This window comes from Falco peregrinus, chromosome 7, assembly GCF_023634155.1.
Source record: "Falco peregrinus isolate bFalPer1 chromosome 7, bFalPer1.pri, whole genome shotgun sequence".
NCBI lineage: Eukaryota > Metazoa > Chordata > Aves > Falconiformes > Falconidae > Falco > Falco peregrinus.
In genome coordinates this window covers 70,640,314-70,665,530 of record NC_073727.1, presented here as the reverse complement: position 1 = coordinate 70,665,530, position 25,217 = coordinate 70,640,314, and the positions used below count along the sequence as shown (strand labels likewise).

The following is a 25,217-nucleotide window of genomic DNA, read 5'->3' as shown; positions in this document are numbered from 1 at the left end:
TTTGGCTGCAAGGGTTCTTACTCCCCAGCACTCTTCTGCCTATTAAATATAATGCAGCTCAGGGCCTAAGTAAGCTAAGGAAGTGGAGAACATAAAGCTCTACTTTTAAATACCAAATGAACTCTAACTTATGTGTGAAATCAAAGATCCTGGCTCAGATTATTGGTGATTTCCTTTTTTACATTTACTAAGGCGATCCCAAATGTAGAGTAGAAATAAGGCTCCGAGTAAGACTGTGACTATCTCATTGCCCACTTCCTTTCTTCCCCATTTTCATCTTTCTTTCTCTCCTTCCTTCTTTCCCTCCATCGCTCACTGCTTCCCTCTCCTTCTCCTTCTTCCTCCCTTTATTTCTTCAGTTGTATTGTACAGAGGAAGTCTAAAATACAGAAAAATTCACTATTTTTAGACTTTTCAAAAGGAAAAGAAGCACATAAATTTCATGTCTGTGAAGGCCTCAGAAATTTAAATAAAAATTTTTAGATTGTTCATTTGTAAATATGAAACATACATTTCTCCCTAAATATGTTTAAATGAATTATTTTCTGATAACTTTCTGGTTTATCTTTACACTATATTTTCAAAATTATTCTTTACATATATACCTGTAAAACTATACTCAGGTTTATCTAAAAATTGTAATCCCTACACACTTGCAAAAATGAATATTTTGAAGTCCAAGGAACTCTAAAAATATATTTAATATTTAGAGAAAAGTTACAGATTTTTTTAAACTATCACATCTTTGATAAAGTATATCTGCTAATTTACAATTATACATTAATTTATTATCATTTTAACTGTTATAACATGTTTCTACCAAACTCTGAATGAGTCCTGAATGATCTTTAGGTAAAATTCTCATTTTAAGATAGTATATTTTATCTTAAGACTGAACAGTGAGATTTAAATATCAACCTCATTCACTTAAAAAAAAATAATTGTAGAGTAACAGTATTGTGTTATTGTTACTGTGGTGTTTATAAGGTGTTTTCAGGCCATTTTTAAGCATTTTGAATATTTGTTTGAACTATATACCAATCTTATTTCTTGTCCATTGGGATGTTTTCATTTATGTGCTAAAGTTTATGTTGCACATTTGGAATAATTTTATTAGTCTTCAAAACTCAAACTGAGCCCATGGGCTAGAACCTACCCCTCCTCCTACACTTTATTGTTTTCTTTACTATGGAACAGTGACAAAAATGTCTACTGAAAGTGTCAGTAAGTTCTTACTACAGATGTCTGTGAAAAAGATTCACCTACTCTTTACTCAGAAAAGAAGGAAACTGTCTGCTTGGCACTAACTGATGTCAGTAAATTTTTCAGGTTTTTGTTTTTATTTCTGGTGGAGAAAAGCATGTTTGAAGGCTCTTGATTTGTTGCCAGATTCTTTTACCTCATCATCTTATTGCCCGCCTTTTCTACTACTTTTTTGTAAAGCTGAATAGGAGAGCAAAATCAATATTACATTTATTTGAAATATTACCCCAATAATTATATTTCAACAAAACATCTAATTTCTATGGAATCCAGCTAATCTGCATTATAAATTAGTGTGATGGGGAGACAAAGGGATAAACTGGAAGTAAAGGGAATTACGTAAAAGCATCTAGGCACACATAATAAACGTATCAAGTGAAATGTAGGAGATAGCAACTTTGGTAGGGTTTCTAGGAGTTGGTCCTACAGATGAAATCCAACAGAAATATCCTTTTCCTAGGTAGCCTGTTAACGTATAGTCTAAATAATACTGCAAATAACCCATATTTTCTTGAAATGGATAATTCACTTCTTTTTTTACATGTGTCTGTTTTCTTTAGCTGAATGTGGAGCAACTGTCTCTGGAAATGAAGGAACACTGTTGTCTCCAAATTTTCCATCTAATTATGACAACAACCACGAGTGTATCTATAAAATTGAAACAGAGGCTGGAAAAGGGATCCATCTTAGAGCCAGGAGCTTTCAGCTGCGTGAGGGAGATATTGTTAAGGTAAAAAGAAAATAATTTCACTTTCTGCCATGCTCAAAATTCACATTGCAGGAACAACTCTGGTTCTAACACCATTTTTTAAAATTTTTATTTTCAATTCACTTTCTCACACAAAATGTATAATTTCTATGTGGATAGCATAACTAACGTTATACTAGATTCAATTATATTTACTGGATTCAAAGAAACTATAGGTGACATTGAGATTTCAATTATGTTTATAGAAGTATTGGACTGTTTACAATGGGTTAAAATAAAAAAAAAAACACTTGCATTTTAGGTTAACTTGGATTTTGAATCCTAAAGTGTCTGTATTATTTTCTGTTTGCAGCAGTATTTATAAATGTAGCATGGTGATTACTCAATAAAGGACAGGTTTTAATTTTGGTACATTTTTTATTTCTTATTTGTCTCACACAGAACTGTTTTGTTGCTTGTTTTCTTTTTTTCAAACTAATTAATTTGCTTATTTTACTAGAAAGTAGCTAGCTAACATATAGCATTGTAGTATTTACTAAAACTGTAATTACAGAAGACTTTTTTGACTCTTTTACATTGTAGATAGCCTTTGAAACATGGTCTAAATATGTACAGATTTTGAACGTGTAATGTACTTTTCTACAGCATGGCCATAATCTGTCTTTTCATAATAAAGGCGGCCGCATTTTTGTATGCACTGAAAATCATGACATTCATCTGAAGTGCTGAGCATACATTAAGTTACTCTTTCAAATCTATGTCTCTAAATCTTCAGAGTTAATAAATACTTCAAATCACCAAGTGTTCAGAATTCAGTTAGCAACTTGCTTTCTGGGGATCTCAGATCTACATTTAACATGTTAGAAATTGCTGTCTGCGTTTCTAACTTGACTTTACTATTTTTATTCGCACTGAATAAAATTCGCACAAGGAGTTTAAAGATATCATTGCTATGGATCAAATTTTGGTGGCCATATTTTTATCAATTTTGTCAGCTTAAGAGACTCCTCATGTAAAAAAGTGTGACAGTTAAATTTGAAGTTACAAATTTCTGGCAGAGTACAAGGCTTTTAGAGATGTGATGAAGGTGGGGAGGGGAAAAATGAAGATTACCTTTAAGTATCGTCTTTATAAATATAGACATTCATATCTTTGTTTTTCTTCTTCTTTTTAGCAAGTACAGGCTGGATTAGTCCATGAAATAGCATCTCCTGCAGTATTAGAAAGTTACAGTCAAAAGAACAGCATTTTCTCCATCTTTAGCCACAAAATCATTGATAATAAAAGCATGCATGCTTGTGTAGCCACCATGTATGAAACACTGCAAGGCCTTGGCTTATGGTTTTCCTTTTAGATCAAAGAGTATTGAGTAGGTGAGCAAAATGTGTGGCCTATATTGTGCTTTACTCCTAGCTTCCATGGCCTGACAGTGCAGATCCCCAAACATATTTTTTGCTTTGAACAGATGCAGCAGACAAGGAAGAACTTTATTGCCCACTGAGCTGCTTGGATACAGTACATTTTGCACATATCAAGTTTATAAATAATTTGACAAACTACCTGAAAAAAAAACAAACCCAAACAACAAACCAAACCAAAACAACCAAACCCAACACCTTAGAAAATCCTAAACAAACTTTCAAGAAACTCACTTATTCTTCAGAACATTTAATGACTAATGTCAAGCATACTTAGAGAAATTCCCTGGAGACATAAGATCTGCCTGAGAGAAAGCTGTGCTGGGGAACCTGTTAGATACTTTCTTCTTTCATAGCTCTGTTAGCACAATACTCCTGAGGATCCAAAGGAAACAAAGGCAAAACTGTGGCGATATCTGCACTGCAAGGCCTGTTCTTTGGTTCTGAGGCAACTGGCACAGCACAGCTTCCATTTATACAATCAGACTCTCTTCCACCGCAGCTTCTCTATAACCTGTGTTTATAAAAACCATCTGATTCCTTTCTACTCTCATGCCAGGATGTCCTTATATATATTGCCATTGGAATCAGCCTTGTTTAAGCAAATGTATACTATCTACTCCCTTCTCCCCCTTCCCATTCCTGTCCTGATTTGCATGGGAAGGAGATCTGAGCATGTGAGGCAGAAATAAATTTTCATTTGCTCTGACCAGGTCTACAGTCTGAGCAATTGGGAAATTAAGACACTCTCAAAAGACTTACCTTTCCCATAGCTTTGGCAGGGGTGTGGACTTCTGAAGTTTCCTTTCTTTCCTATCTGTACCCTAAATGTGAGCAAAATATGTTATAAACACCAGCCTCCTACCTTGTCTCTGCACAGAAGAAAGCCCCAAGACTGCCTTGCAGGCAGCTTGCACGGGATAGGCTAAAGATTAAGAATATTTATAAATCTCATGGTGAAATACAGGGCATTTTCCCACCTGAATGTCTTGCTCTGTTTACAAGGAAAATATGCACATATGTAATGTTGCATTAGGTGCAGGTGCCCAGGTTTTGTTAATGGGGGGCTGCAGGGCCCCTGTGAGGAGCGGATGGGGCTGCCCCGGGCCGAGCACAGCCAGTTTCTGCTGGTTCCAGGCGGCTCCAGCCACCCCCACAGGGCATGGCCGGGCCTGCAGCCTTGTGAGGTGGTGGGGCCTTGGGGGAAATATATTTAAGAAGGGGTAATAATGCTGTGCAGTAGTGTGTAAGAAAAAGGAGTGAGTAAAAAGTGTGAGAAACAACCCTGATAATGCCAAGGTCAACCCACCACGAATGTCTTACAAGATATACAACGTCAGTATTTGAGGTGGGATTGCTAAGAATTCCATGAGGATGTAGTGGAAACACTTGGGAACATATATAGAAAGATGCATAACAACATCAGCAAGTTATACAGGAATTATCTCTCAAACTATCAAAGCAACATTTTAAAAGCATTTCCCTTTGAGATGATTTTATGCCGTAAAGATCTGTGCAATTAAGGAAAAGTGCAACGTTTAGTTGTAAGTGATTTCTTTTACTGTCAGAGTAAAGAAACTGGAGTTTAAGAAAATCTAGCCAGCATTTCCTTCTCCTTAGGTGAGTGTCTGTTTTTATATTCCCACAGTAGGTGTAGATACATTAGCACTGTTACTAGAGCATTTTGCCTCATGAATAATTGCGGCACTGTCCTCTTCTCTTGCCTCTCTATTTTAATCCCAGCAGCAGAGCAAGCACTTTCCTTTTCATTCCTCACAAATGTTTAGGTGAAATGGGGCATCCCTGAATGCTCTAGCTACATTTATCCTAGTGCTCCAGACAATGCTGTGATCATTCCCCGCTGCCCCTGAGGCCAGATTTCACAGCTTGACTACATCCATAACGTTAACTCTAATCTTACAAAACAAGGTGGCTCACTCAAACTGTCTCTCAGAAACAGTCCGTGGCCTATGCAGCTCCTGCACTAATGCTTTCTCTGGAAAGATTTGTGAGGGTGTTTGTAAGTTTGAATTAAATATGTGCCAAGGATATACTGACGATAAATACTGTGCAGACGATCAAGTTGTGGTGACTGGACTCCTACTGTGGCAATTTTACTTGCTTTAAAAATAGAAACTACCTTCAGCTGTATATATTCAACTAGGTTTACAGTTGGCACAAGTGGGAATATTGAAGTTGCATATTGATGCTGTAGTGCATAGGGAATAACACAATTTGCAAGAGTATTTCTGACATCAGTAAGACTGGTGCATGAGGAAGGGTCAAAACTAAGGCTTTCAAGAACACATGCAGATTAATGACTAAAGTAATGGGTAAAGCTTTGTATAGCAGTGTCAAAGTCTGAACTTGAATTAGCAGGAAAGAAATCTGAACTCAAGTAAAGAAATAGAAACAGAAACACCATTTTGAGGCATATGGCAAAACTGAGTACCTGGATTATCTGTTTATTTTAAAGCTTATCCTTTCTCACTCACTAACACTTCAGCTTCCCGATCTCCCTGCCTTAACTGCCACTTGAAACTGCACAATTCTTTAAAGTGGCTAGATATGGTGAAATCTTTATAATGCAATCACCATGAATTTGTTAGAGGTAAGAGGAAGACCGGAATGTCATTTTGTGTCTTTCGTCCAGTTGCCTAAATAGATTTTCCTTTTTTCTTCATCACAGAGAAAATAGTAATCATAGCATGTGATTTATAGGTCAAATGGGTTCTCCTAAATGAGTTAAATGGTCACACACAAACTGCCTATTGGGAGTGGTCCTTTGCCCACACTAATTACCAAACCATGACAAAGAATTGCTATGGAAAATGCTTTTTCTTTCCAGGAATGGTTCAAACAAGCTATCAATATAGACAATGGAGAATCAGTGCTTGTATTTGTTCACTAACACTGTTTCAGTTACTAGAGTAGACATGTACCTACTTATGTCTATAATGGTAGCACTGCTAGACAAGTATCAGCAGTTAAAAATTGTGACAGCTTTTTTTACAGCTGCTTTCACACAATCCCTCTTATCTCCTTTTTATTTCATAAAACAGTGTTTTCATTTGTGTCTGGATTCATCTAGAGAGAAACTATTATTTGACTTGCTGATCCTCAGGTAGAAATAGTACTGGTAACAGTCAGTGAGGTAGAAGAACACTGTTGGAACAGGATGTCTAAGAGACAATTGTAGTAATTACATGTTGTTTGGGGATTTTTAAAGATTAATTAAAATAACTTTTTTAAACAGATTTTTTTTATTAATGACTATTAAAAATAGATCATTCAATTCAAAGTAATATCTCTCAAACCAATTAAAATATATATGTATTTTTTGCATAATAAAATGATCAGAATACTATTAAAACCTTTTATCTTATGATGAATGAATTGTGTAATAGATTTCCAGCTCTGATAAAGTGCAATCAGTCCATGTAAGTCATCTCTAGTTCTGGCCCAGGACAAAAGCAGAAGCTTGGAAGCATTTTTGCAGATACTCTTAGCACAGCTTAAAGTCATATTTCTGCTGAGAGGTAGACATCAAGTATGTGTTACTGCTTGCACAAATCTTAAATACAATTGGTTGTGTCTTCTGATAGCTCTTGCATGTGCCGTCATACAAAACAATCTTTACCTTAGTAATGACAGAATATAATGTTCTGTCAATGGCTAGCATAATACGTTAATTTTCAAAAATTCTTTTAGGGAAGGTAATTATTTCTATCTATGTATGTTTGTTAAATTAAATTTATACTTTTATCTTAAAAAATCTTTATGCACGTTGTTTTTATTTTTTTTTTTTAATGTTGGCATTTGAGATGAATGAGGTAATTTCAAAGCATTCACCTATACTGATGATACGCTGGTATTTTCTCCGCTGAGAAAATAGCTATGTTTTTAACTAATGGTCATCATCCAGAAATGCAGTTGCAGTGGTTTGTCTTCTCAAAAGATGCATTTCCAAATTTCATTAATAGATCTAACTGAACATTCAAATAGGAAGAAGTTACTCAAATGTAGCAATTTAGTTTGTTAAATGGGTCACTGCCTGCTTCTGGCTGGAATAAGTATAAATCCTCAATGTACCACAAAGTCTGAGAATGCAGAGATGAAGATCCAAAGCTTGAGATATTTACTGTAATTGTAGCTTTTGCCTTAGTTCTCTACAGTCACACTAGGACATATGAGATCAAGGTTAAAAAAATATCTTCCTTCATATTAGAAACCAGCTGTTCAGACTCATTACTTGCTGTTGTATAAACATCTACATGATGTATAGTGTATGTTTTGGAAGTATGAAACACTTCATATTTGCTTATTTTTCTGTGCGAAAGTACAGGTGATTTATTAAATTTAAAGAAGAGATTACTTTTTTTTAATTCACTTTGAGACAACAGCAACAACCAAAGCAAAAAAAAAAAAAAAAAAAAACAACCCAAAACCCAAACAAAACACAAACAATAAACCCACAAACCAAATCCAAACAACCACAGACTATTTTGGCACTTTGTGGCTTTCAGGGCTTGTAATAAGCAAAAATAATTCCCTGGCCCCCCGCCCCCCCTTACCCCTTAGCCAACTCTCTGCACTTGCCTTGTATTGGTGAACAATCAGAAGGATGTTCTTATTTATTCTAGGATTTGAAAAATCACAGAGGTTAATATTGTTGATTTTCACAGAATCACAGAATGGTCAGGGTTGGAAGGGAACCCTAGAGATGACCTAGCCCAACCCCCTGCTAAAGCAGGTTCACCCAGAGCAGGTTGCACAGAATTGCATCCAGGCAGGTTTTGAATGTCTCCAGAGAAGGAGGCGCCACAACCCCTCTGGGCAGCCTCTCCCCCTCAAGGTAAAGTTCTTCCTTGTATTCAGAAGGAACTTCTTGTTTAGCAGTTTGTGCCTGTTGCCCCTTGTTCTGTCACTGGGCCTGGCCCCATCCTCTAGACACTCACCCTTAAGATATTTGTAGACATTGATAAGATCCCCTCTTAGTCTTCTCCAGGCTATACAGGCCCAGCTCTCTCAGCCTTCCCTCATAAGGGAGATGTTTCTGTCCACTCATCATCTGTGTAGCCCTCCGCTGGGCCCTCTCTAGCAGTTCCCAGTCTCTCTTGAGCTGAGGAGCCCAGCACGGGACACAGCACTCCACACACAGCTTCACCGTTTTGTCCTCCATTAAAGTTTTCAATAAAAAAACATGGAAAATAAGAACATGTCTATACTTAGTCTGGAAAATAGACTCACATCTTTTTGAAGATCTATCTTTCTTTCTTAAAACCTATATTAAAACAGAAATTACGGCAGGCTCAGACTCTGAAATAAAAGGTGACAATGTGACTTTAATACCTCAGTTCTGCTGTTGATATCTTCAGAAAGAACTGAGTAGGCTGTAAGGGTTTATTTACCTCTTTACAGCCTTTCTTCAATGGTGATTTCAGAAATTGTGCTTGTGTTAGCCTTTGTGAATAATCATGTAAAATAATCTGAGTTTAAGAAACCTCAGAAGATAGATTCATGTATAAATATTAATTTAATTGAAGATGAGCTCACAAAACTGAAAACAAGAAAAGACTATAAAATACCTTAAGGGTAACAATATTTTTAATTCCACTGAACTGCATAGCCAAGTGGTATGTACATCACAACATGGAAGCATTAACTTTATGAAGAAACCATTGGCAATACATAGCTAAATTTAGAATTATTGTATAAAGATAAACTAAAGTTTTTCAAATATTTAGACTTCATGTCCAGTTTCATTCTATTATTTTGTTTCCACCAGGTGTATGATGGAAAAGATAGTTCTTCACGCTCCCTGGGAGCCTTCACCAAAAATGACATGATGGGAGTTATCCTTAATAGCACCTCTAACCATTTGTGGATAGAATTTAATACCAATGGATCTGATACTGACCAAGGATTTCAGCTCACTTACACAAGTAAGTAGTTCAAAAATATGGTCTCATTGACTGTTTTGTGGCGAGATATGTATTTCTCAGCTGCAGTGATTTCTCATGGAATGGTGAAGGTAATTTCATAGAATGTACTGTTGTTAGGAGACTGAGTTTTACTTGTCTATATGTTTAGAGAGAAGTTAGTAATTTAAGAACATTACTAAAGCAAATTTGTAACCTTTCAAATTTAGAAAGCATTATTATTCTGAAGATTTAGCAGTGGGGTTTGAAAAAGATGAATTGTGACATATGTGGCTTGAATGTATTATTGTTATACTGTGGCAGGATATTTATAGAGACAGATTTTGAAAATGGAACATGCAATACATGCATCCAAATATTATACTACTACTACTACTACTACTACTACTACTACTACTACTACTAATAATAATAATAATAATACAAATGAGAATGAAAAGAAATACAATGTGCCTCGGTGCACTCTTAATGTGTCCTGACTGCTTGTCAGGATCAGGGTGGAGTATGCTGGAAGGAAACCTGAGTGAACAAGTTTTGATGAACACTGCACTTACCCAACTGTTTTCATGTAATTAATCTAAGTAATCTAGCTGGCAAAACAATGAATCTTTTAAGGGGGATAACTTTGGGGATAACTAGTTTGTTTCCAACACACATAGAGGATATTTTCTCTGGGTTTCAAAGAATTCTAAAGTTCCCTTTGCCTTCAATTTACTGCCTTTTACATCAGCTTCCATGAGCTCCTGTTGAATCTTTCAGAGCAGAGCACCACATCATACTGTGGCCAAAAACAGAATCATAGCTCTTTTTAGTACATTTGCTGGTTTCCCTTTGGTTTGGAGCCAGCGGTGGAATGAGCAGAAACCATTCACTTTCCTTCTGTCTTTCTGCTATGCCTGGTAAATCTGAAATTTTATACTACCTTTAGTGGTTTTTTTCTTACAGAACCATAAAGAAATGAAATTGAAATGCCTAGATGAAATTATTGAACTGATTTTTTTTTTAATCTAGATATTATGTAATTTTTCATTTTGTTTCAGAATCCAGAAAGAATTACTAGGCAAATCTACTCTGATTTACCTATAGTGAGTTTAGAATTTTTATTTTGATATAAAAGAAGAAAATATTTGTTTTAATAATAATCTAAGGGCTCTGATTTCAAGGGACTTGAATCTGTTCCTTTCAAATCCTGCTACAGTGATCAGTTCCACCTACCATTTAGAAAGTGTATTTAATTTAAAGATGAATTTTGCTTAAATTTGGCATCCAATAACTTGGTGTTGTTACACTTCAGTTCACAATTCTAATAAGATTTGCTGTGCAATACCAGATTTTTCTATGTAAGTTATCCTATTATAATTCATATCTTCAGGCTCTTTTTCCTGGCTGTTTGATTAGTCTTAAATCTCTGTTTTCTATTCTTCCACATATTTTCACATTTTCTGAAGTTTGTAGACAGAATTTGACACAGTCTTCAACAGTAATCTTCACAATACTGTGTACGTAGGCAAACCTGACTTTCCTACATCTTCATAACATTTTACTTGTTGTTGTTGTTGGCAAATACCTCATTTATTATATCATGTGATCAGTTCCCAGCAGTTCATTTTGAGATGTTTATCTGTAATGACTTTTCCTCCTGCCTGTTCTCACTAGAGACAGTACCTTTTTGTAAATACAGTATTTTCTATTTTCAGGAAGCCAAATTCAAAATAATGCATTTATAGATAGTGACTATTGCACTAGATGATTTCCATCAACTGTCACAAGAAAACATATTCTGTGTTATTTCCAAACACTTCACTGGGGGACTTTTCATTATTTATAAATTGATACAAGCAGAAGATGCATTCTTTTGGAATGCTTTGAAAATTGGCTGCAGTGCTGACTTCTATTCTTTTTTCTGAAGGAGTCCAATCCTAGCAATATTTTAAAGATCATATATACCAGAAATTTATACTTATTATTTGATGGGATTGGAGTTTTTGGTGCCGTTCCAATACAGTTACTATCCAAATGCGTCCATTTTCCTTTGGTAAATAAATCAAAAAGAAAATGATAATTATTTGTTTGGATTAATCAAGCTGTAGTTTACAGCTGGACTTAACTTTCCTGAAAGGTTACTCTGCAGTGTATTTATTCACTTTTCAGATTGAAATATAATGCCAGATACTTTAAAATTACTAAAACAAAGAAAAAAAGTTAAAATTGTGTTAAAATGTGGTCTCACTGAAGGAAATGAGAAATATATATGCTGTAGTGAATGAAATTGAATCATGAATATCATAAGATTGTTAGAAAGAGCTTGGAGAAGTGATGAGGTGACAAATCTGTGGTAAATCAGTTCTGGTTATTCCCTTTATGGTTGCTGAGTTCTCGCTGCCCGCAAGGGACACATCAACTGCCCTTAACTGTTGCTCTCTCCAATATTTTTCTTCCCGCTAATGCTATTAAAATCAAGATTAGTGCAACTTTGAAGTTTGAATTTTAGAGCCATTGTAATGTGTTATTAAAAAGACTAACTTAAAAGTACTATTTCAGTTCTGTGCAACTACCTTTCTATTTTAACATTGTGAATTCTATGGATGATGTTAAATTTACAAATACAACAGAAGGAAAAGCTAGTTATCCATGAGAACAGAAGTGTGGATAAAGAAACTTTTATTTCTGTTTTCAGGATCTCGGTACTAACATAATAAAACAGAATTCTATAAACTCAGAATCCAAATTGTATAAATTGTAGTATTCAGAATATGAGCAGATATTAAAAGGAAATCTGTAAAGGATTCAAGTTCTACTGAAATCTGCTGTGTAGGAAATTGTCTCAGGTTAAGAACAATACTGAATGGAAGCTAGTAATTATAATAATTTTATTCTTGATCTAAAACTCCAAAATGGTTTCAAGGAAATGGATTTATCACAATGGTTAGAGATTTTTTTAAAACTGGAAAGCATCATGATAAACTCTATACTCTTTCTCAACTTAACTGTTTTGAGAAACTAAGAAATATTTTGACCAAAGACTAAAATTACAGTGGCTGAATTTAAGAAAAGTCTCCAGAAAAATGGAGACAATAAAATTTTGCTAATATATTAGCCTGAGATTGGCGGGGTAAATATGTACGAATAAGAATCAGTGAAACTGTAATTTGAGAAATAGCTGTATCTAAGTCTACCAGAGGAGAAAAAACCCAAGAGGAACAAAGAGAAAACTTATCCATTGTGTGTCAAACAAGTTAAAATAAAATGAATTCCTTAAAACTAAGGTTAAAATGCATTAAAGTTAATAAGAGAAAATGTCTGTTTTCACTTATAGTACCTTTAGACTAGTGTCAGAGGGAACATCTACAGCCATTCATATCTCAGTGCTGAGGAAATGAAAACATGAGCTTGATGGGACTAAATCTTTTACCTGAGGTTGATCTCAGTTTTTAATAGATGATTCCTTCTTAAATGTCTTTTATATACCAATGACACAGGAAGTAAGAAAGTCTTTCAATATGAAAACTTTGTGGATTATTTCAGCCTTAGGAATGAAGCCCATATTGTACAAGTTTTCCTTTCTTATTTCTTACTCCTCTCAAGCAGAGCTTGCAAAAATAGCAAAGTTCTTCTTTGCCTCTCTCCCCAGTATATATTTCTTTTTTAACCATCATGGGGGATGGGAAGATGTAGCCATAGGCATTCCCACAGCTGGACCTACCTTTCCTGCTCACTGCTCATTAGAAGATTAAGCCATTCTGGCATAAAGATGCCAGTGCTTTGTGCTATAATGTTAGTACTATATGGTGATGGTACAAAAATGGGAGGAGTGGCTGAGACCCCAGCAGGCTGCGCTGCCATTCAGCGAGACCTGGGCAGGCTGGGGAGCTGGGCGGAGAGGGACCTCATGGAGTTCAGCAAAGGCAAGTGTAGGGTCCTGCCCCTGGGCAGGAATAACCCCCCGCACCAGTACAGGCTGGGGCTGGCCTGCTGGGAGGCAGCTCTGCGGGGAAGGGCCTGGGATCTCTGGTGGGCAGCAAGGTGCCCATGGGCCAGCAGTGTGCCCTGGTGGCCAAGGCCAGTGGGACCCTGGGGTGCATCAGGAGGATCATGGCCAGCAGGTGGAGGGAGGTGATCCTGCCCCTCTGCTCTGCCCTGGTGAGGCCGCATCTGGGGTGCTGTGTCCAGTGCTGGGCTCCCCAGTTCAAGTGAGAAGGGAACTACTGGAGAGGGCCTAGCAGAGGTCTACACAGATGATGAGGGGACAGAAACATCTCCCTTATGAGGGAACGATGAGAGAGCTGGGCCTGTGTAGCCTGGAGAAGAGTGAGAGGGGATCTTATTAATGTCTACAAATATCTTAAAGGTGAATGTTTAGAGCAGGGGTCCTCAAACTTTTTAAAAAGGGCGCGGATGAAGTGGCAGGCAGTCATCTGCGGCTGCTTGGTTTCCCCCCCCAGCCCCCAGCAGGGGCGGGGTGGGGGGGGGATGTCTGTAAATACCGGGGGCCAGATTGAGGACCCTGGGGGGCCATATCCAGCCCGCGGGCCGTAGTTTGAGGACCCCAGGTCTAGAGGATGGGGCTAGGCCCAGCAACAGAACAAGGGGCAACAGGCACAAACTGCTAAACAAGAAGTTCCTTCTGAATACAAGGAAGAGCTTCTTTACCTTGAGGGGGAGAGGCTGCCCAGAGAGGCTTTGGAGTCTCCTTCTCTGGAGACATTCAAAACCTGCCTGGATGCAATTCTGTGCAACCTGCTCTGGGTGAACCTGCTTTAGCAGGGGGTTGGGCTAGGTCATCTCCAGGGTTCCCTTCCAACCCTGACCATGCTGTGATTCTGTGACTCAGTGTTAAACTGACATTCAAATTAAAATGAAATCTTGCTGATGCTACACAGTGACAGGCAGTAAAAACAAAAGACAGCTGTCTGGTAAAAGTAACAGACTGCAACTTTAAATAAGGAGCAATGCAGTACGGCTTCTGCATAAAAACAGGCAGTCTCCCTTTGATAGCTAACCATTCCCTTATCGCAATCCTGACACAAGAGGAATTTTAACAGTGGCTGTTTTCACTCCTCATGTGGAGAACTGAACTTTCTTTGTGTCACAAGTACTTCCTTGCTACTCTTTAATACTCATTCTTTAAAGATAGTCTCTTTTCCTAGGTATAGAAAAAACAAAATCAGTCCTGCAACACTTCATCATACATGTCATATATAAATCTTTTGTGAAACTAAGTACTGCTTAATGCTGACTACTTTGTGGTCTGTATGGAGCTGTACAGATCATAAAGTACTCAGAACTATACTCTACTTCCACAGTGATCACTCTTAACTCCTGTGAAGATAACTTGTACAGTAATTTTACTTGTGTCTTATTCGATGCACATAGATGTCAATGCAAAAATTACTTTCACAATTTCTTTTTGCCAGTAGCCGTGTTGTTTATCTTTTAAAGACATTGCTGTTTTATGTCCAAAATTCATAGAAAGAAGGTAAAACACCTAAAACAATCTTCATATCTCAAAACAAAGGCTGCAACAGAGAGGCCAGTGTCTGTGCTTCCTGTTCAAATACTTGTCCATCCTTGTTTTTTTCAGTAAAAGTTCACACACAATGGAGAACAAAACACTTTTTCCCTTCACAGGGCTGGCTAGGACTATCAAAACTCATTTCTTCTCATGATGCCTGAAGATGCGTGTCTATATTCATGATAGCACATAGCCATGTCCTCAGAAAGTATCCCCAGGGTTGTGATGTGTAAGGAATTTTACCACTATGTAGAACTGCTCTTTGGACTCTCCTCAGACCTGAGGGCTTTTAACAAGTTCCTTCACTGGCAGTCACCTGTCTGAGATAATGTGAAGCTGCTCTCAGTCCTTATCCAGACATGAACTTTTTTAGGAGCAGCTTATCTAGTTCTCTATGGCAATTTCATGGTTCCTCAGTCTGTGCAGGATATAATAGAAGCAAAAGCTTCACTTATCTGCAGGATAAGCTTTGGAGTTCATTGTAATGAGTCAGTGGAAGGGTCCATCCAGGAATATTGACAGATATTATCTGCAGGAATGTGCCTGGCAGTACTGCTACTCAGCAGTATGTTCGGCCTCACAACAGACTCCTGTGTATTTCAGAAACATGCAGAACTAGTTACAGACTCTATGAAGTCTGAAAACCATTCAGATTTGTGGCATACTCTGTACGTGGACTTTAACTTTCTGAAGGCCTTTCACTCACCTGTTGCTGATTCACTGCTATAGATTAAAAGTGAAGTCCCATGTTAGTTCCTCAATACTTGTCTTTTATTTGTATCCTCCATTTCCCTATGATGTGAAATCAGGTATTTTCCTGAATTTCTGATAAGACGGAAACGAGGGCTAGGAAAATTCTCACTAAGGATTTTTCTTTTTAAGACTGAATGTTATGTAGACTCATATCTTAACTTCCACAATTTAGAGTCCATGACCATTTCCTTCATCGAAAGCTGAATTCTGGTAGCTATCCTTTCTGCCAGAATAGTGGGCAAGATTTAGACCTTTGGGCTGTGCCCAACTCCACAGAATTTGCATCAAATTATCTCTAGTGTTTCTAAAATAAAATAGATTTAGGATTGTGCATAGATAGATTTTTTTTTTTTAAATGTAGGTTTAACATTTTAATTTGCATTTATCATCCTCTATATTTAGCATGCATAGTTAGGAGTTTTACAATATACTGTTCATTGCTCTCAATATATTCTTTTCAGTTTAAGAAAAGAAATTTTGAAATACATTTCTCAGACATGATGCACACATTTGGCATTGATAGTATTCTGTTATTACTAGACTTCGTTTTCATCTTTAGTTTAAGTTCTCTATTATAAACATTGTCTACCCATACATCTTTCAAGAGATAGTGAAAGTTAGTGCATGGAAGGTGAATCTGAATTAGCATAACCTAAATTTATATAAATGGCTTAAACCTGGAAAGTAAAGAGAATCCTGAACTGAAATTCAGTTTAGTTCATTTCCTATTCTACAGTAATTGACAATGTTAAAAGAATGTCAATGAAAACAATGTTCTGAAACTGCAGACTCAGTCAATTCTTCTAGCACACAGACTCACATTCAGAAATACAGTGGCTTTGCCTCGGGCTGTATAGTGTCAGTTGAGCAGAACAATCCAGTAATGAAAAGAAGCTCTTTCAATTTCCTTTCGGTAACTAATTGGTGTATAAGATCTGTTCCAAAGAGAATCTTCAGACATTGAAGTAAAAATGTAAGACAAAATTAAATGAAAATAAACCAAAGGCAATAATCATTAAATGAGTAGCTCTTAACCTATACGTGTATGTGTGTATATATATATATATATACATATATATTCACAGATTGTTTTAAGATCAGTACAATTATGTGACTAACCCCAAATTAATGTAGGCTGTATTGCGTGCATAGGGAAAATTATGCTAAAAGAAAGTAAAAGTTGCAAAATTGGGAAGTAAACATTTAATAAATGCTAAAAGAAAGGTTTGTTAGAAATTTTAATTAACTTGTGTACAAGAATTACTATATCCTATTTAATAACATGATCATATCATAGTCTCTTCCCTCCTGCCCACCCCCCCCAAAAACAACAACAAAAAAAGTAAACTGCCTTCTGCAGGCTTTCAGGATTTTCAGTACAGAAGTATGAGAAATAGAGAATAGTGGTTTTTTGGTTGCAATACAAAGGAAATAGAAGCCAGACTTGTAGAGAAGGGAAGAACAGAGAAGGAATATGTGGGCACCTCTCATGTTTCCATGTCTGCAGCTTGGAATAAGGGAGGCTGCAGTACCAAACCAGAGAGCTTTGAGAAGTGCAGCAGGCAAGAAGAGTGCCTTGGCATATAGGGAAAGATGACGTTTGAGACAAAAGGACCAGGATACACATGTAAAAGAGGAGGGTAGCAAGGCAAACTTTCCAAGAAACATTGGAAGTATGTGGACTGGGGGACTGAGACTGCACTGGTAAGAAGAAAGTTGCAAGAATGAAACTTGGAAGAAGAATCACAAAAAATAGAAGAGTAGTAGCATGCTGTATTAAGAGTACAGGCTGAATAGTCCATGTTTATTAAACTCTCTTCAAAAATACTTGGAGTGAAAGCCAGGCTTTTGTTTGAATTAAAATATGCATATTTGAAATATGCATACACAAGATTAATAACATCTTTTTAAAAAAGATTTCTGAACATTTTAAAAGAAAAACATTTTACTTAGTCTCCAACAATTAAATAATTTATCATTTTTATATCCCTAAATCATCCCTCTGTGCATGGGATTAGAAAGAAAAGGATGTTACATATTTCTCATTTTCAATTAAGGAAAAAAAAGACATTTTATATAAGGAATTAAAACATGTAAAATGGTAATTTTTTAAAGGTTATTTTGATTTGATTCTAATAATTACCAGTTATAATCTTTTGAAGGACTTCTGGCTTTTCTGTGTATGGGTCAGAGATTCTCACCCCATCTAAAGCCACTAGGTTTTCCTGTTGTAATCACAACTATTGCCTTTAAGAAAAGAGCTTCTTTTTGAAATCTCCTGTTATAAAGTTTAAAATGCAGTTATGCTTTGAAGGTGAGAAAGATAGGGGCTAGCAGAGATCACCATAGATATCCGTATGCATGTGTTGTTTTACATTTATATTGAAAATTTATCTTTAGAATATAACAGGAAGATTTTTCAGTAATACTCATTCAGGTAGGCTTCTTAAGGATATTTCTTTCTCATCTGCTGATGTATGCATCCTAACTATAATATGTGGTTTAAATTTGCAAGCAGATTTCAGGTAAATTCATAATCCCAGGTGTGCTGGCCTAAAGATTATGTTATTTTAATATTAAAGAAGTGATGCTGTTTGACGAATTATTTCTTAGACCTTAATGGGAACAAAGCTTCCATGAATCTGTCAGTGCAGCAGCTTGAAGAACAAAACTTGTTTACCTTCTTTGACACCTCAACCTGAACTTTTTCTCTCTTATTTTTTTAAAATAATCTATTTGTATGAAGTCATTATGGGTTTAGCCATTATATGGATGTATGTAAAATTGGACTTACTGAATTTTAGGTGGGATTTATTCCAAAAATTTTTCCATTTCCTCTGCTTTTCACAAAAAGACTCATGTTTATTTGCAATGAATCATTTCCTCTTTTCCAAGTTTTACATAAGTAGACAGTAATGTACTAACAATTTATTGCAATTGCTGTAAGTATGAGAATTTTCCCAAAAACAAAAACTCGTGTCTGAAAGCTTAGGACACTTGAAGATACTGTCAGTATCTTATTGTTCTTTACGACTAGTATTCTTGCCTACTTTGGCCCCATGTTAGACAAAAAATTATTATTACCAGTTTAGGATTATTGTCTCAACCCTCTCTGTTTTAGGAAGGAGAAACAGCAGCTATTGAGTATGAGACAAGGGCAAAACCTGCCATTGTTATCTAGCCAATTGTCTTATTGATATGCAATTCCTTCAGTCAGGTAGATGATTTTCACTTAGAAAACTAGGATGATAGACCAATCTTTCTTGCAAGCTCCTTCTTGCTGCGATTCAAATGTAAGATTTTTTAAATGCCTCATTGCTGATTTACAAACTGTCAAATTTATGAAAGTATAAACTATAACAGTCTAAATATTATATATCTATAACCATATATAGAAATATATTTATAAGTAAATTTATAATTTATAAATTTATATAAATGTAATATATATATGTATATATTATAAAAATATTATTCTGTTCCATACTTCTCATACTGTTATACAAAAGTAAAACCTTATATACGATTGTGGTTTTTTTTTAATGTTGGACATTTCAAGGCATTTGTGTGTGCCCCTGAGATCAAAGTTTGACCTTAGCTTTCTTCTGATTGATTTTTTCCCTTTCTTAAAACTGTTTAAATGACCTCTTCTAAAATAAAGAATGTAAAATACATTACATAACCATTTTTTAGATTTTTTTAATTAAAATAATTTATGAAAACATAAATTTTCAGGGAAAAAATAATCCAGAATTCATTTGTAAGGATTTTAACAGATCAGATGTAGGAATGGGACTGTTTTCTCTCTTGCCTTCATTACATGAGGGAATAGTTTACATTTCAAAAAATAAAGCTTGTTGCCCTAGAATATAATCATTTTTTATAACTGAACATTGGCAATAAATAGGGAACAGATTTTTTAGTCATCAAAAATATGTTTCTGATTATTTACAACTCAAAGTTATTTATTAATAAAATTAATTTTATTCCTTCAGAAGTTTATGCATGGTATTAAAAACACCCTGCCAAAACTATGTGTATATGATATATGAGCAGAATTAGGATGCATGTAGAGAGCAGACTATTTGGAAGAAAGATAGTTAAAGAGGATGAATGCTATAAACTTATTTATTTCTGTTCCTTTCACTTCCATAAACTTTCTAGGTGGGGAAAGTTGCTTAAGACAGAATGATGACAGGTCAAAAAGATTTATGTGTTTCTCATTATTTAAGTTATCTAGATTCACCACAGTGTATTTAGAACTTGATTTTCAGAAGTGTCAGGCATCAACATCACTAGCCAGAATAACAGGCAGTTGTGAACGTAGTTTCCTTGTCAGTGTGTGAAAGAATGAGCACAGCTACAGATGATGGGGATCTTAACTTTCAGTCGTCTGTGCCATACTGATTTTTAGAATCTTGTACAATTTTTTCCATTCTTCAATCCATCCTTTATGTTTGTGGTGACTTGATAACTCTGAAAGTGATTATTCTAGAAAAGACTGTGAGGAAACAAGTGCCTTTGTAGTCACTGAAGCATATGGCAGGTGTTAAGCCAAAACACCTTGCACTAAATACCATGAGAAAAAATGTATGTGTCCGTTTTATTTCTTCTCCTTTTCTCCTCCCCCCACGACCAAAAAAAAAAAAAGTCAGACCAGTGCTCTGCTCACAAGTAACATACAGAATATTTTGAAGTGCTAACTGTATGAGTAACTTCCTCGCAACTGCAGAATGAGTATTTGTTGGCATTTACATGCATTTAGAAATCTATTATAGACTCTGGACATTAATTACTCTTTGGTAGTTCAAAAATGACTGTGTAAAATATATAGATTATGTATATGAGCTTAAATTGCTTGAGATTTAGATAACACTAACTGAGTTCTTGATGTTTCCAATATTTTCACATTAACTTACCTTACCTTTTAAATATTAAAACAACTTTTAATTTTGCCATGTATGTACTGAAGGATTTATATATGCATTTGCCCTACTTTTTTTGGAGTCATCCCAAAATATTTTACTACATCACTTTCAGAAGCTAAAGACAGATTATACATCATTTATAAGCTGACCTCCCTAGCAAGTAGACATGAAAAGATAACATTACCTTTTCACTGCGCAGGGCCCACCCAGTCTATACTTATGGTATAGTAAATTATATAATTATTAGAGATTATTAAACACTATTTGGAGTCCCATGGGGTGTGCTTTTAATCCTTTAGTGCTTAATAAATGAGCTGAAAAAGCTTTTCTAAATTCATGGGTTTTCTTCTAAATTTTTAATGGGGATTAGTGGCATTGCTGTTTTGACAGTATTTTCTCATCTGTAACAAACAGTAATATTATTAGGAAATTATATGAGTGTAAATTTACTCATGTAAGCTGAGATCATTAATAGTGTTGACCTACACCTATATGCTATATATTTTGTTTCAGGATGTTCTTCTTTAGGTTAGAGATTGAAAGTTTTGCAGATAGTCCAGGTAGCATTTCTTCTAAAAAATCTTTACAGTTTTGCCTGGTAGGCTTTCTATTTAGAGTTCATACTACAAACTGCCAGAGTCAACTGCAGGCACAACGCAGGTTCATGCTTTTTTGAAGAAACTCCATCTATATTATTATTTTTTTAACAGCTTGGTGTCTACAGTATTCTTTTACTTGCTGGTTACATTGTTCTGGAATCATATCTGAGGCTTAGGTGCCAGTCATTAAAAATGAATCTGTGCAGAATCAGAACACCCAGCAGTGCAAATCTGAACTGGATCTGGCCTGAACATGACTGAATTCCTGTAAAATTAACTAGAGCATACAGAAGGAAACTTATGAACATTTTGTGCTTTTATGCCAGTTTTATATATGGTTTGGCGTAAAGTCACAATGGCATTGACAAACAATAATTAGTGCAACATAAAGCTTCTAAATAAAGTTAACCTGTTAAAAATTGTTGAACACGTTTGCACCATGGGACCATAGTATTAAAGGACTGTGATGATACATTTATTTTACTGTCAGTTCAATTATTTCCTGTGTTAAAACTCTTCTCTTCCATCTCCATGGGTGAAGTTTTAACTGCCATAGTATACTTTGTGCTAAAGCGTGAACAAGGTTAACTAAGCCAGAAAGAAAAAAAGGACGGAGTAAACCCCTGCAGCCTTATTTCTTGGGTGCTCATAAAGGACCTATATTCTGGTCCCTGATAACAGTGTGCTTGTATGTTCTGCTAAGACAGATATAATGTAACATGCCTCATCATTTCCTTGTGTCAGAAGTAAAATTTGATTATGAGTACCATAGCTTGCAATTCAGAGTGTCTATTGCTTTTGTCCACTTTCTAGACCAAGAACTCAAACTTTATTTTTTTCCTCATACTCTTCAAAGAAGTCTTAGTGTTGAACTCAAGGTTAGAGTTTCGAAGTAGGGACCAAATACTGAAGGCTGGTAAAGCATACCTTTTAGGTGCTTATTTTTTTGTGTGTCTGGCTTTAGGAGAATGTTTATTTCAAGAAAACTTAGGACTTGTTCAAGAAATAGGGGTAGGAAATTACTTATTTTAGATTACTTAATTATCATATATCCACTGTAGGTTTACATGCAGTGTAAATACTCATATATATGTCTATATAGATATGTAGATATATATGGTAAGCAATTTGTAAAGTCCCTTTCAAAACAGATGAAAAGAACATTTGTAGGTATCTTAGAACTTCAGCTTCTGTTAAATGTACACTGTACTACATAGAATCCCTGAGAATTGCCCTTGGAGACACAAAATGAACACTTGCTTCTGCCTTCATATTGAAGACAGGTTTTGGAACTGAACTGAAAGTTGCGCTCCAGGAAAGCACGTAGCATACTCCACCTATTCATGGACACAAAAAGTAGTCCAAAGTAAAAACATGTTAGTGCAGATAGCGTGGACATTGTGTCCTCATCTTCACTGTTTCACTGCTCAGATTTGCTTCTGCAGTACTGGACTGTGTACTAGTGTAGATAGAACCACAGTATGTGTCATAATTAAACTACATTGAAAGAAGTTGTAATAGTCTACATACATTACAGACATGTAAAGAATTTTTACCCTGAAAACTGGTATTTGTACATCCATGATTATTTATATCAAATATGACAGAACAAATCACATTGTATAAATAGCATCAGGAAATGATCGCCAATCATCAAGATGTATTATGACTGTTTTGGTTTTGATTTAACTGGCTTTTAGCCGTACATTTTTCTGATAATCCTTTAATGAAAGTCAAGAATAAGGTAAGTGGCAGCAATTTCCTTGTACAATAATCTTTCTCAGCAGTAAAAATATTGGCAGAATTTCTGACTGCTGGCTCCTTTCAATGTCAGGTGAACCAGAATACTGTGATTGTATGGAGCTCATAACCATATTTCTCCACTGTGAGAGTTCACCGCACCTACTTTAACACTGAAGTTTTGTTGCAACATTTTGACAATGAGTTTTCACAACAATGTGGCCCTTTATGAGAAATTGCACCAAATGTACAAGAGCATCAGGGAATAGGGAATGGAAAGTTCTATTTTTTGTATGATAGGAAAGGATGGGAATTGGATAAAATCTGGAAAGGCAGCTTGCCTGCAAACACACAGGGAAAGAGCCTGTTATGTTTGTACACAATTAGCAGCACCTACTTGCATGTGAACCCCCCAGTTTTTAGTAAGGCCTACTGACACAGATAGTTTTGCTGGTGAAAAAGTGTAGTAAATGTGTGGCCATAAACTATGTACTGTCATTCATATATTTTTTCTAGAGTATTCAAACTGGCATTAAAAAAAAAATGGCATAAACCCCAGCAATCAGTTTTCGGGTTGTCCTTGCTGAGAGTATTTTATTTTTCAGATACAAAACCCAATAATACTCTTTATTTTGTCATAATGAATATTTGTACCTAATCTTTTTTCTAGGCATAATATTGTGCATAATGTCCTGGTTTCAACTGGAATAGAGCTAATAGTTAATTATAAAAATTAACTCTATTCCAGCTGAAACCAGGACAGTATCCACCCCTTATTCCATACCACTTACATCATGCCACACTTTCCAATACACCCTCATTAACCACTATCACCCTTCCCATCCTTTGATATAATACACAGACATCATTCCCCTAGTCTATGCACCACCCTTGTAAAAATGTCTATAAAATGTCCACAAAATGTCCACTGAGTTCATTTGGTCCATGAACATGATCTCTTATGGTGGTTACTCAGGAGAAGAGAGGTTGTGTATTGTATGAGGTTATCAGGCATCAGAGCCAGCTCAGGTCGGGTCACTGCTGCACTTGCACTGCTTCTTGTAAGGCTTGTCCTCCACTGGTTCAGGTAGTTGTGCTATAGTCATTCCTATAACAGGAATCTCAAATCATGGGTTACAACAATTTAAAGGTATATCTATTACAGTCTCAACCCCTGTACCCTTTGAACCACCCCGTAGGGTTTAACATTGCAATGAACTCTTCCCCTTGCCCCTGGTCCGGTTTGGGCTTATCCACAGAGTGCAACCTGCTCCAAGTGGAGCCACAGTCTCTCCAGGGGTACACCTGCTGCAGCACAGACTCATCCACAGCCACAGCCACTTCGAGGTGCACCTGTTCCAACATGGCCTTATTCATGGGCCATCACCATAGACCTGCTCCAACGTAGCCTTACCCACAGCCACAGTCCCTTCAGAAGTAAATCAGCTCCAGCATGGCCTTATCCCTGGCCACAATCCCTTCAGGGCTGCACCTGCTCTGTCCTGGGCTTATCCAGGCCCACATGCCTTGAGGTGCTCCAGCATGACCTCACACACAGCCACTGATGCTTTAAGGTGTACCTGTTGTAGCATGGGTTTATCCACAGCCACAGATGCTTCGAGATGTACCTTCTCCAACATGGACTTGTTCTTGGGCCACAATTCCTTCAGCGGCATACCTGCTGCAGCACAGGCATAACCATGGCCACAGATGCTCCAAGATATACCTGCTCAGGCATGGACTTAGTGACGGCTACAGGGGCTTTGGGGTGTCCTGCTTCCACATGGACTCATCCACAGGTCACAGTCCCTTTGACTCGAGTTCACACTGAAGTTCCAGCCTGTCCAGTACAGCAGCACAGAAACAGCAGCGATGCCCTGGCTGTCTGCCAGCTCCAGCATATCGCCATTGCTGTTATCAGAATGTTCTCAGGGACAGCACAGTGAGATGATAAGCAGTACAGCAAGCAGCAAAAGCAAGAAACAGACACTAATGAGCACTAGAGTCTAATATATAGTAAGGCGAGCAAGCCCCATCGTAAGCACAGAAACCTGCCCCTTAATGGCTAAACAGCAATATCAGCTATACATTCAAACTAGCACATTCCAGTCAAATCCATTGTTATCTCAAATCCTTCATGCTCTATGTTGGGCACCAAAAAGGACTGTCATGGTTTAACCTCAGCTGGCAACCAAGTACCATGCGGCTGCTTGCTCACTCCCCCCCACCCAGATGGATGGGAAGGAGGATTGGAAAGGAATGTAAAACTCCAGGGTTGAGATAAGAACAATTTAATAGGTAAAGCAAAAGCCACGCATGCAAGCAAAGCAAACCAAAGAATTCATTCACTACT

At 36.5% G+C, this 25,217-nt stretch overlaps 1 protein-coding gene across 1 annotated transcript in view; it reads left to right on the top strand.

The window, feature by feature from the left end:
• The window catches only part of CSMD1 (CUB and Sushi multiple domains 1), a 1,203,943-nt gene that overhangs the window by 937,710 nt on the left and 241,016 nt on the right, over positions 1 to 25,217 (top strand). Inside the window, exons 22-23 of the mRNA XM_013299736.3 lie at positions 1,824 to 1,993; positions 9,179 to 9,335. Coding sequence (XP_013155190.2) covers positions 1,824 to 1,993; positions 9,179 to 9,335 — 327 coding nt within the window. The remainder of the gene's footprint in view (positions 1 to 1,823; positions 1,994 to 9,178; positions 9,336 to 25,217) is intronic.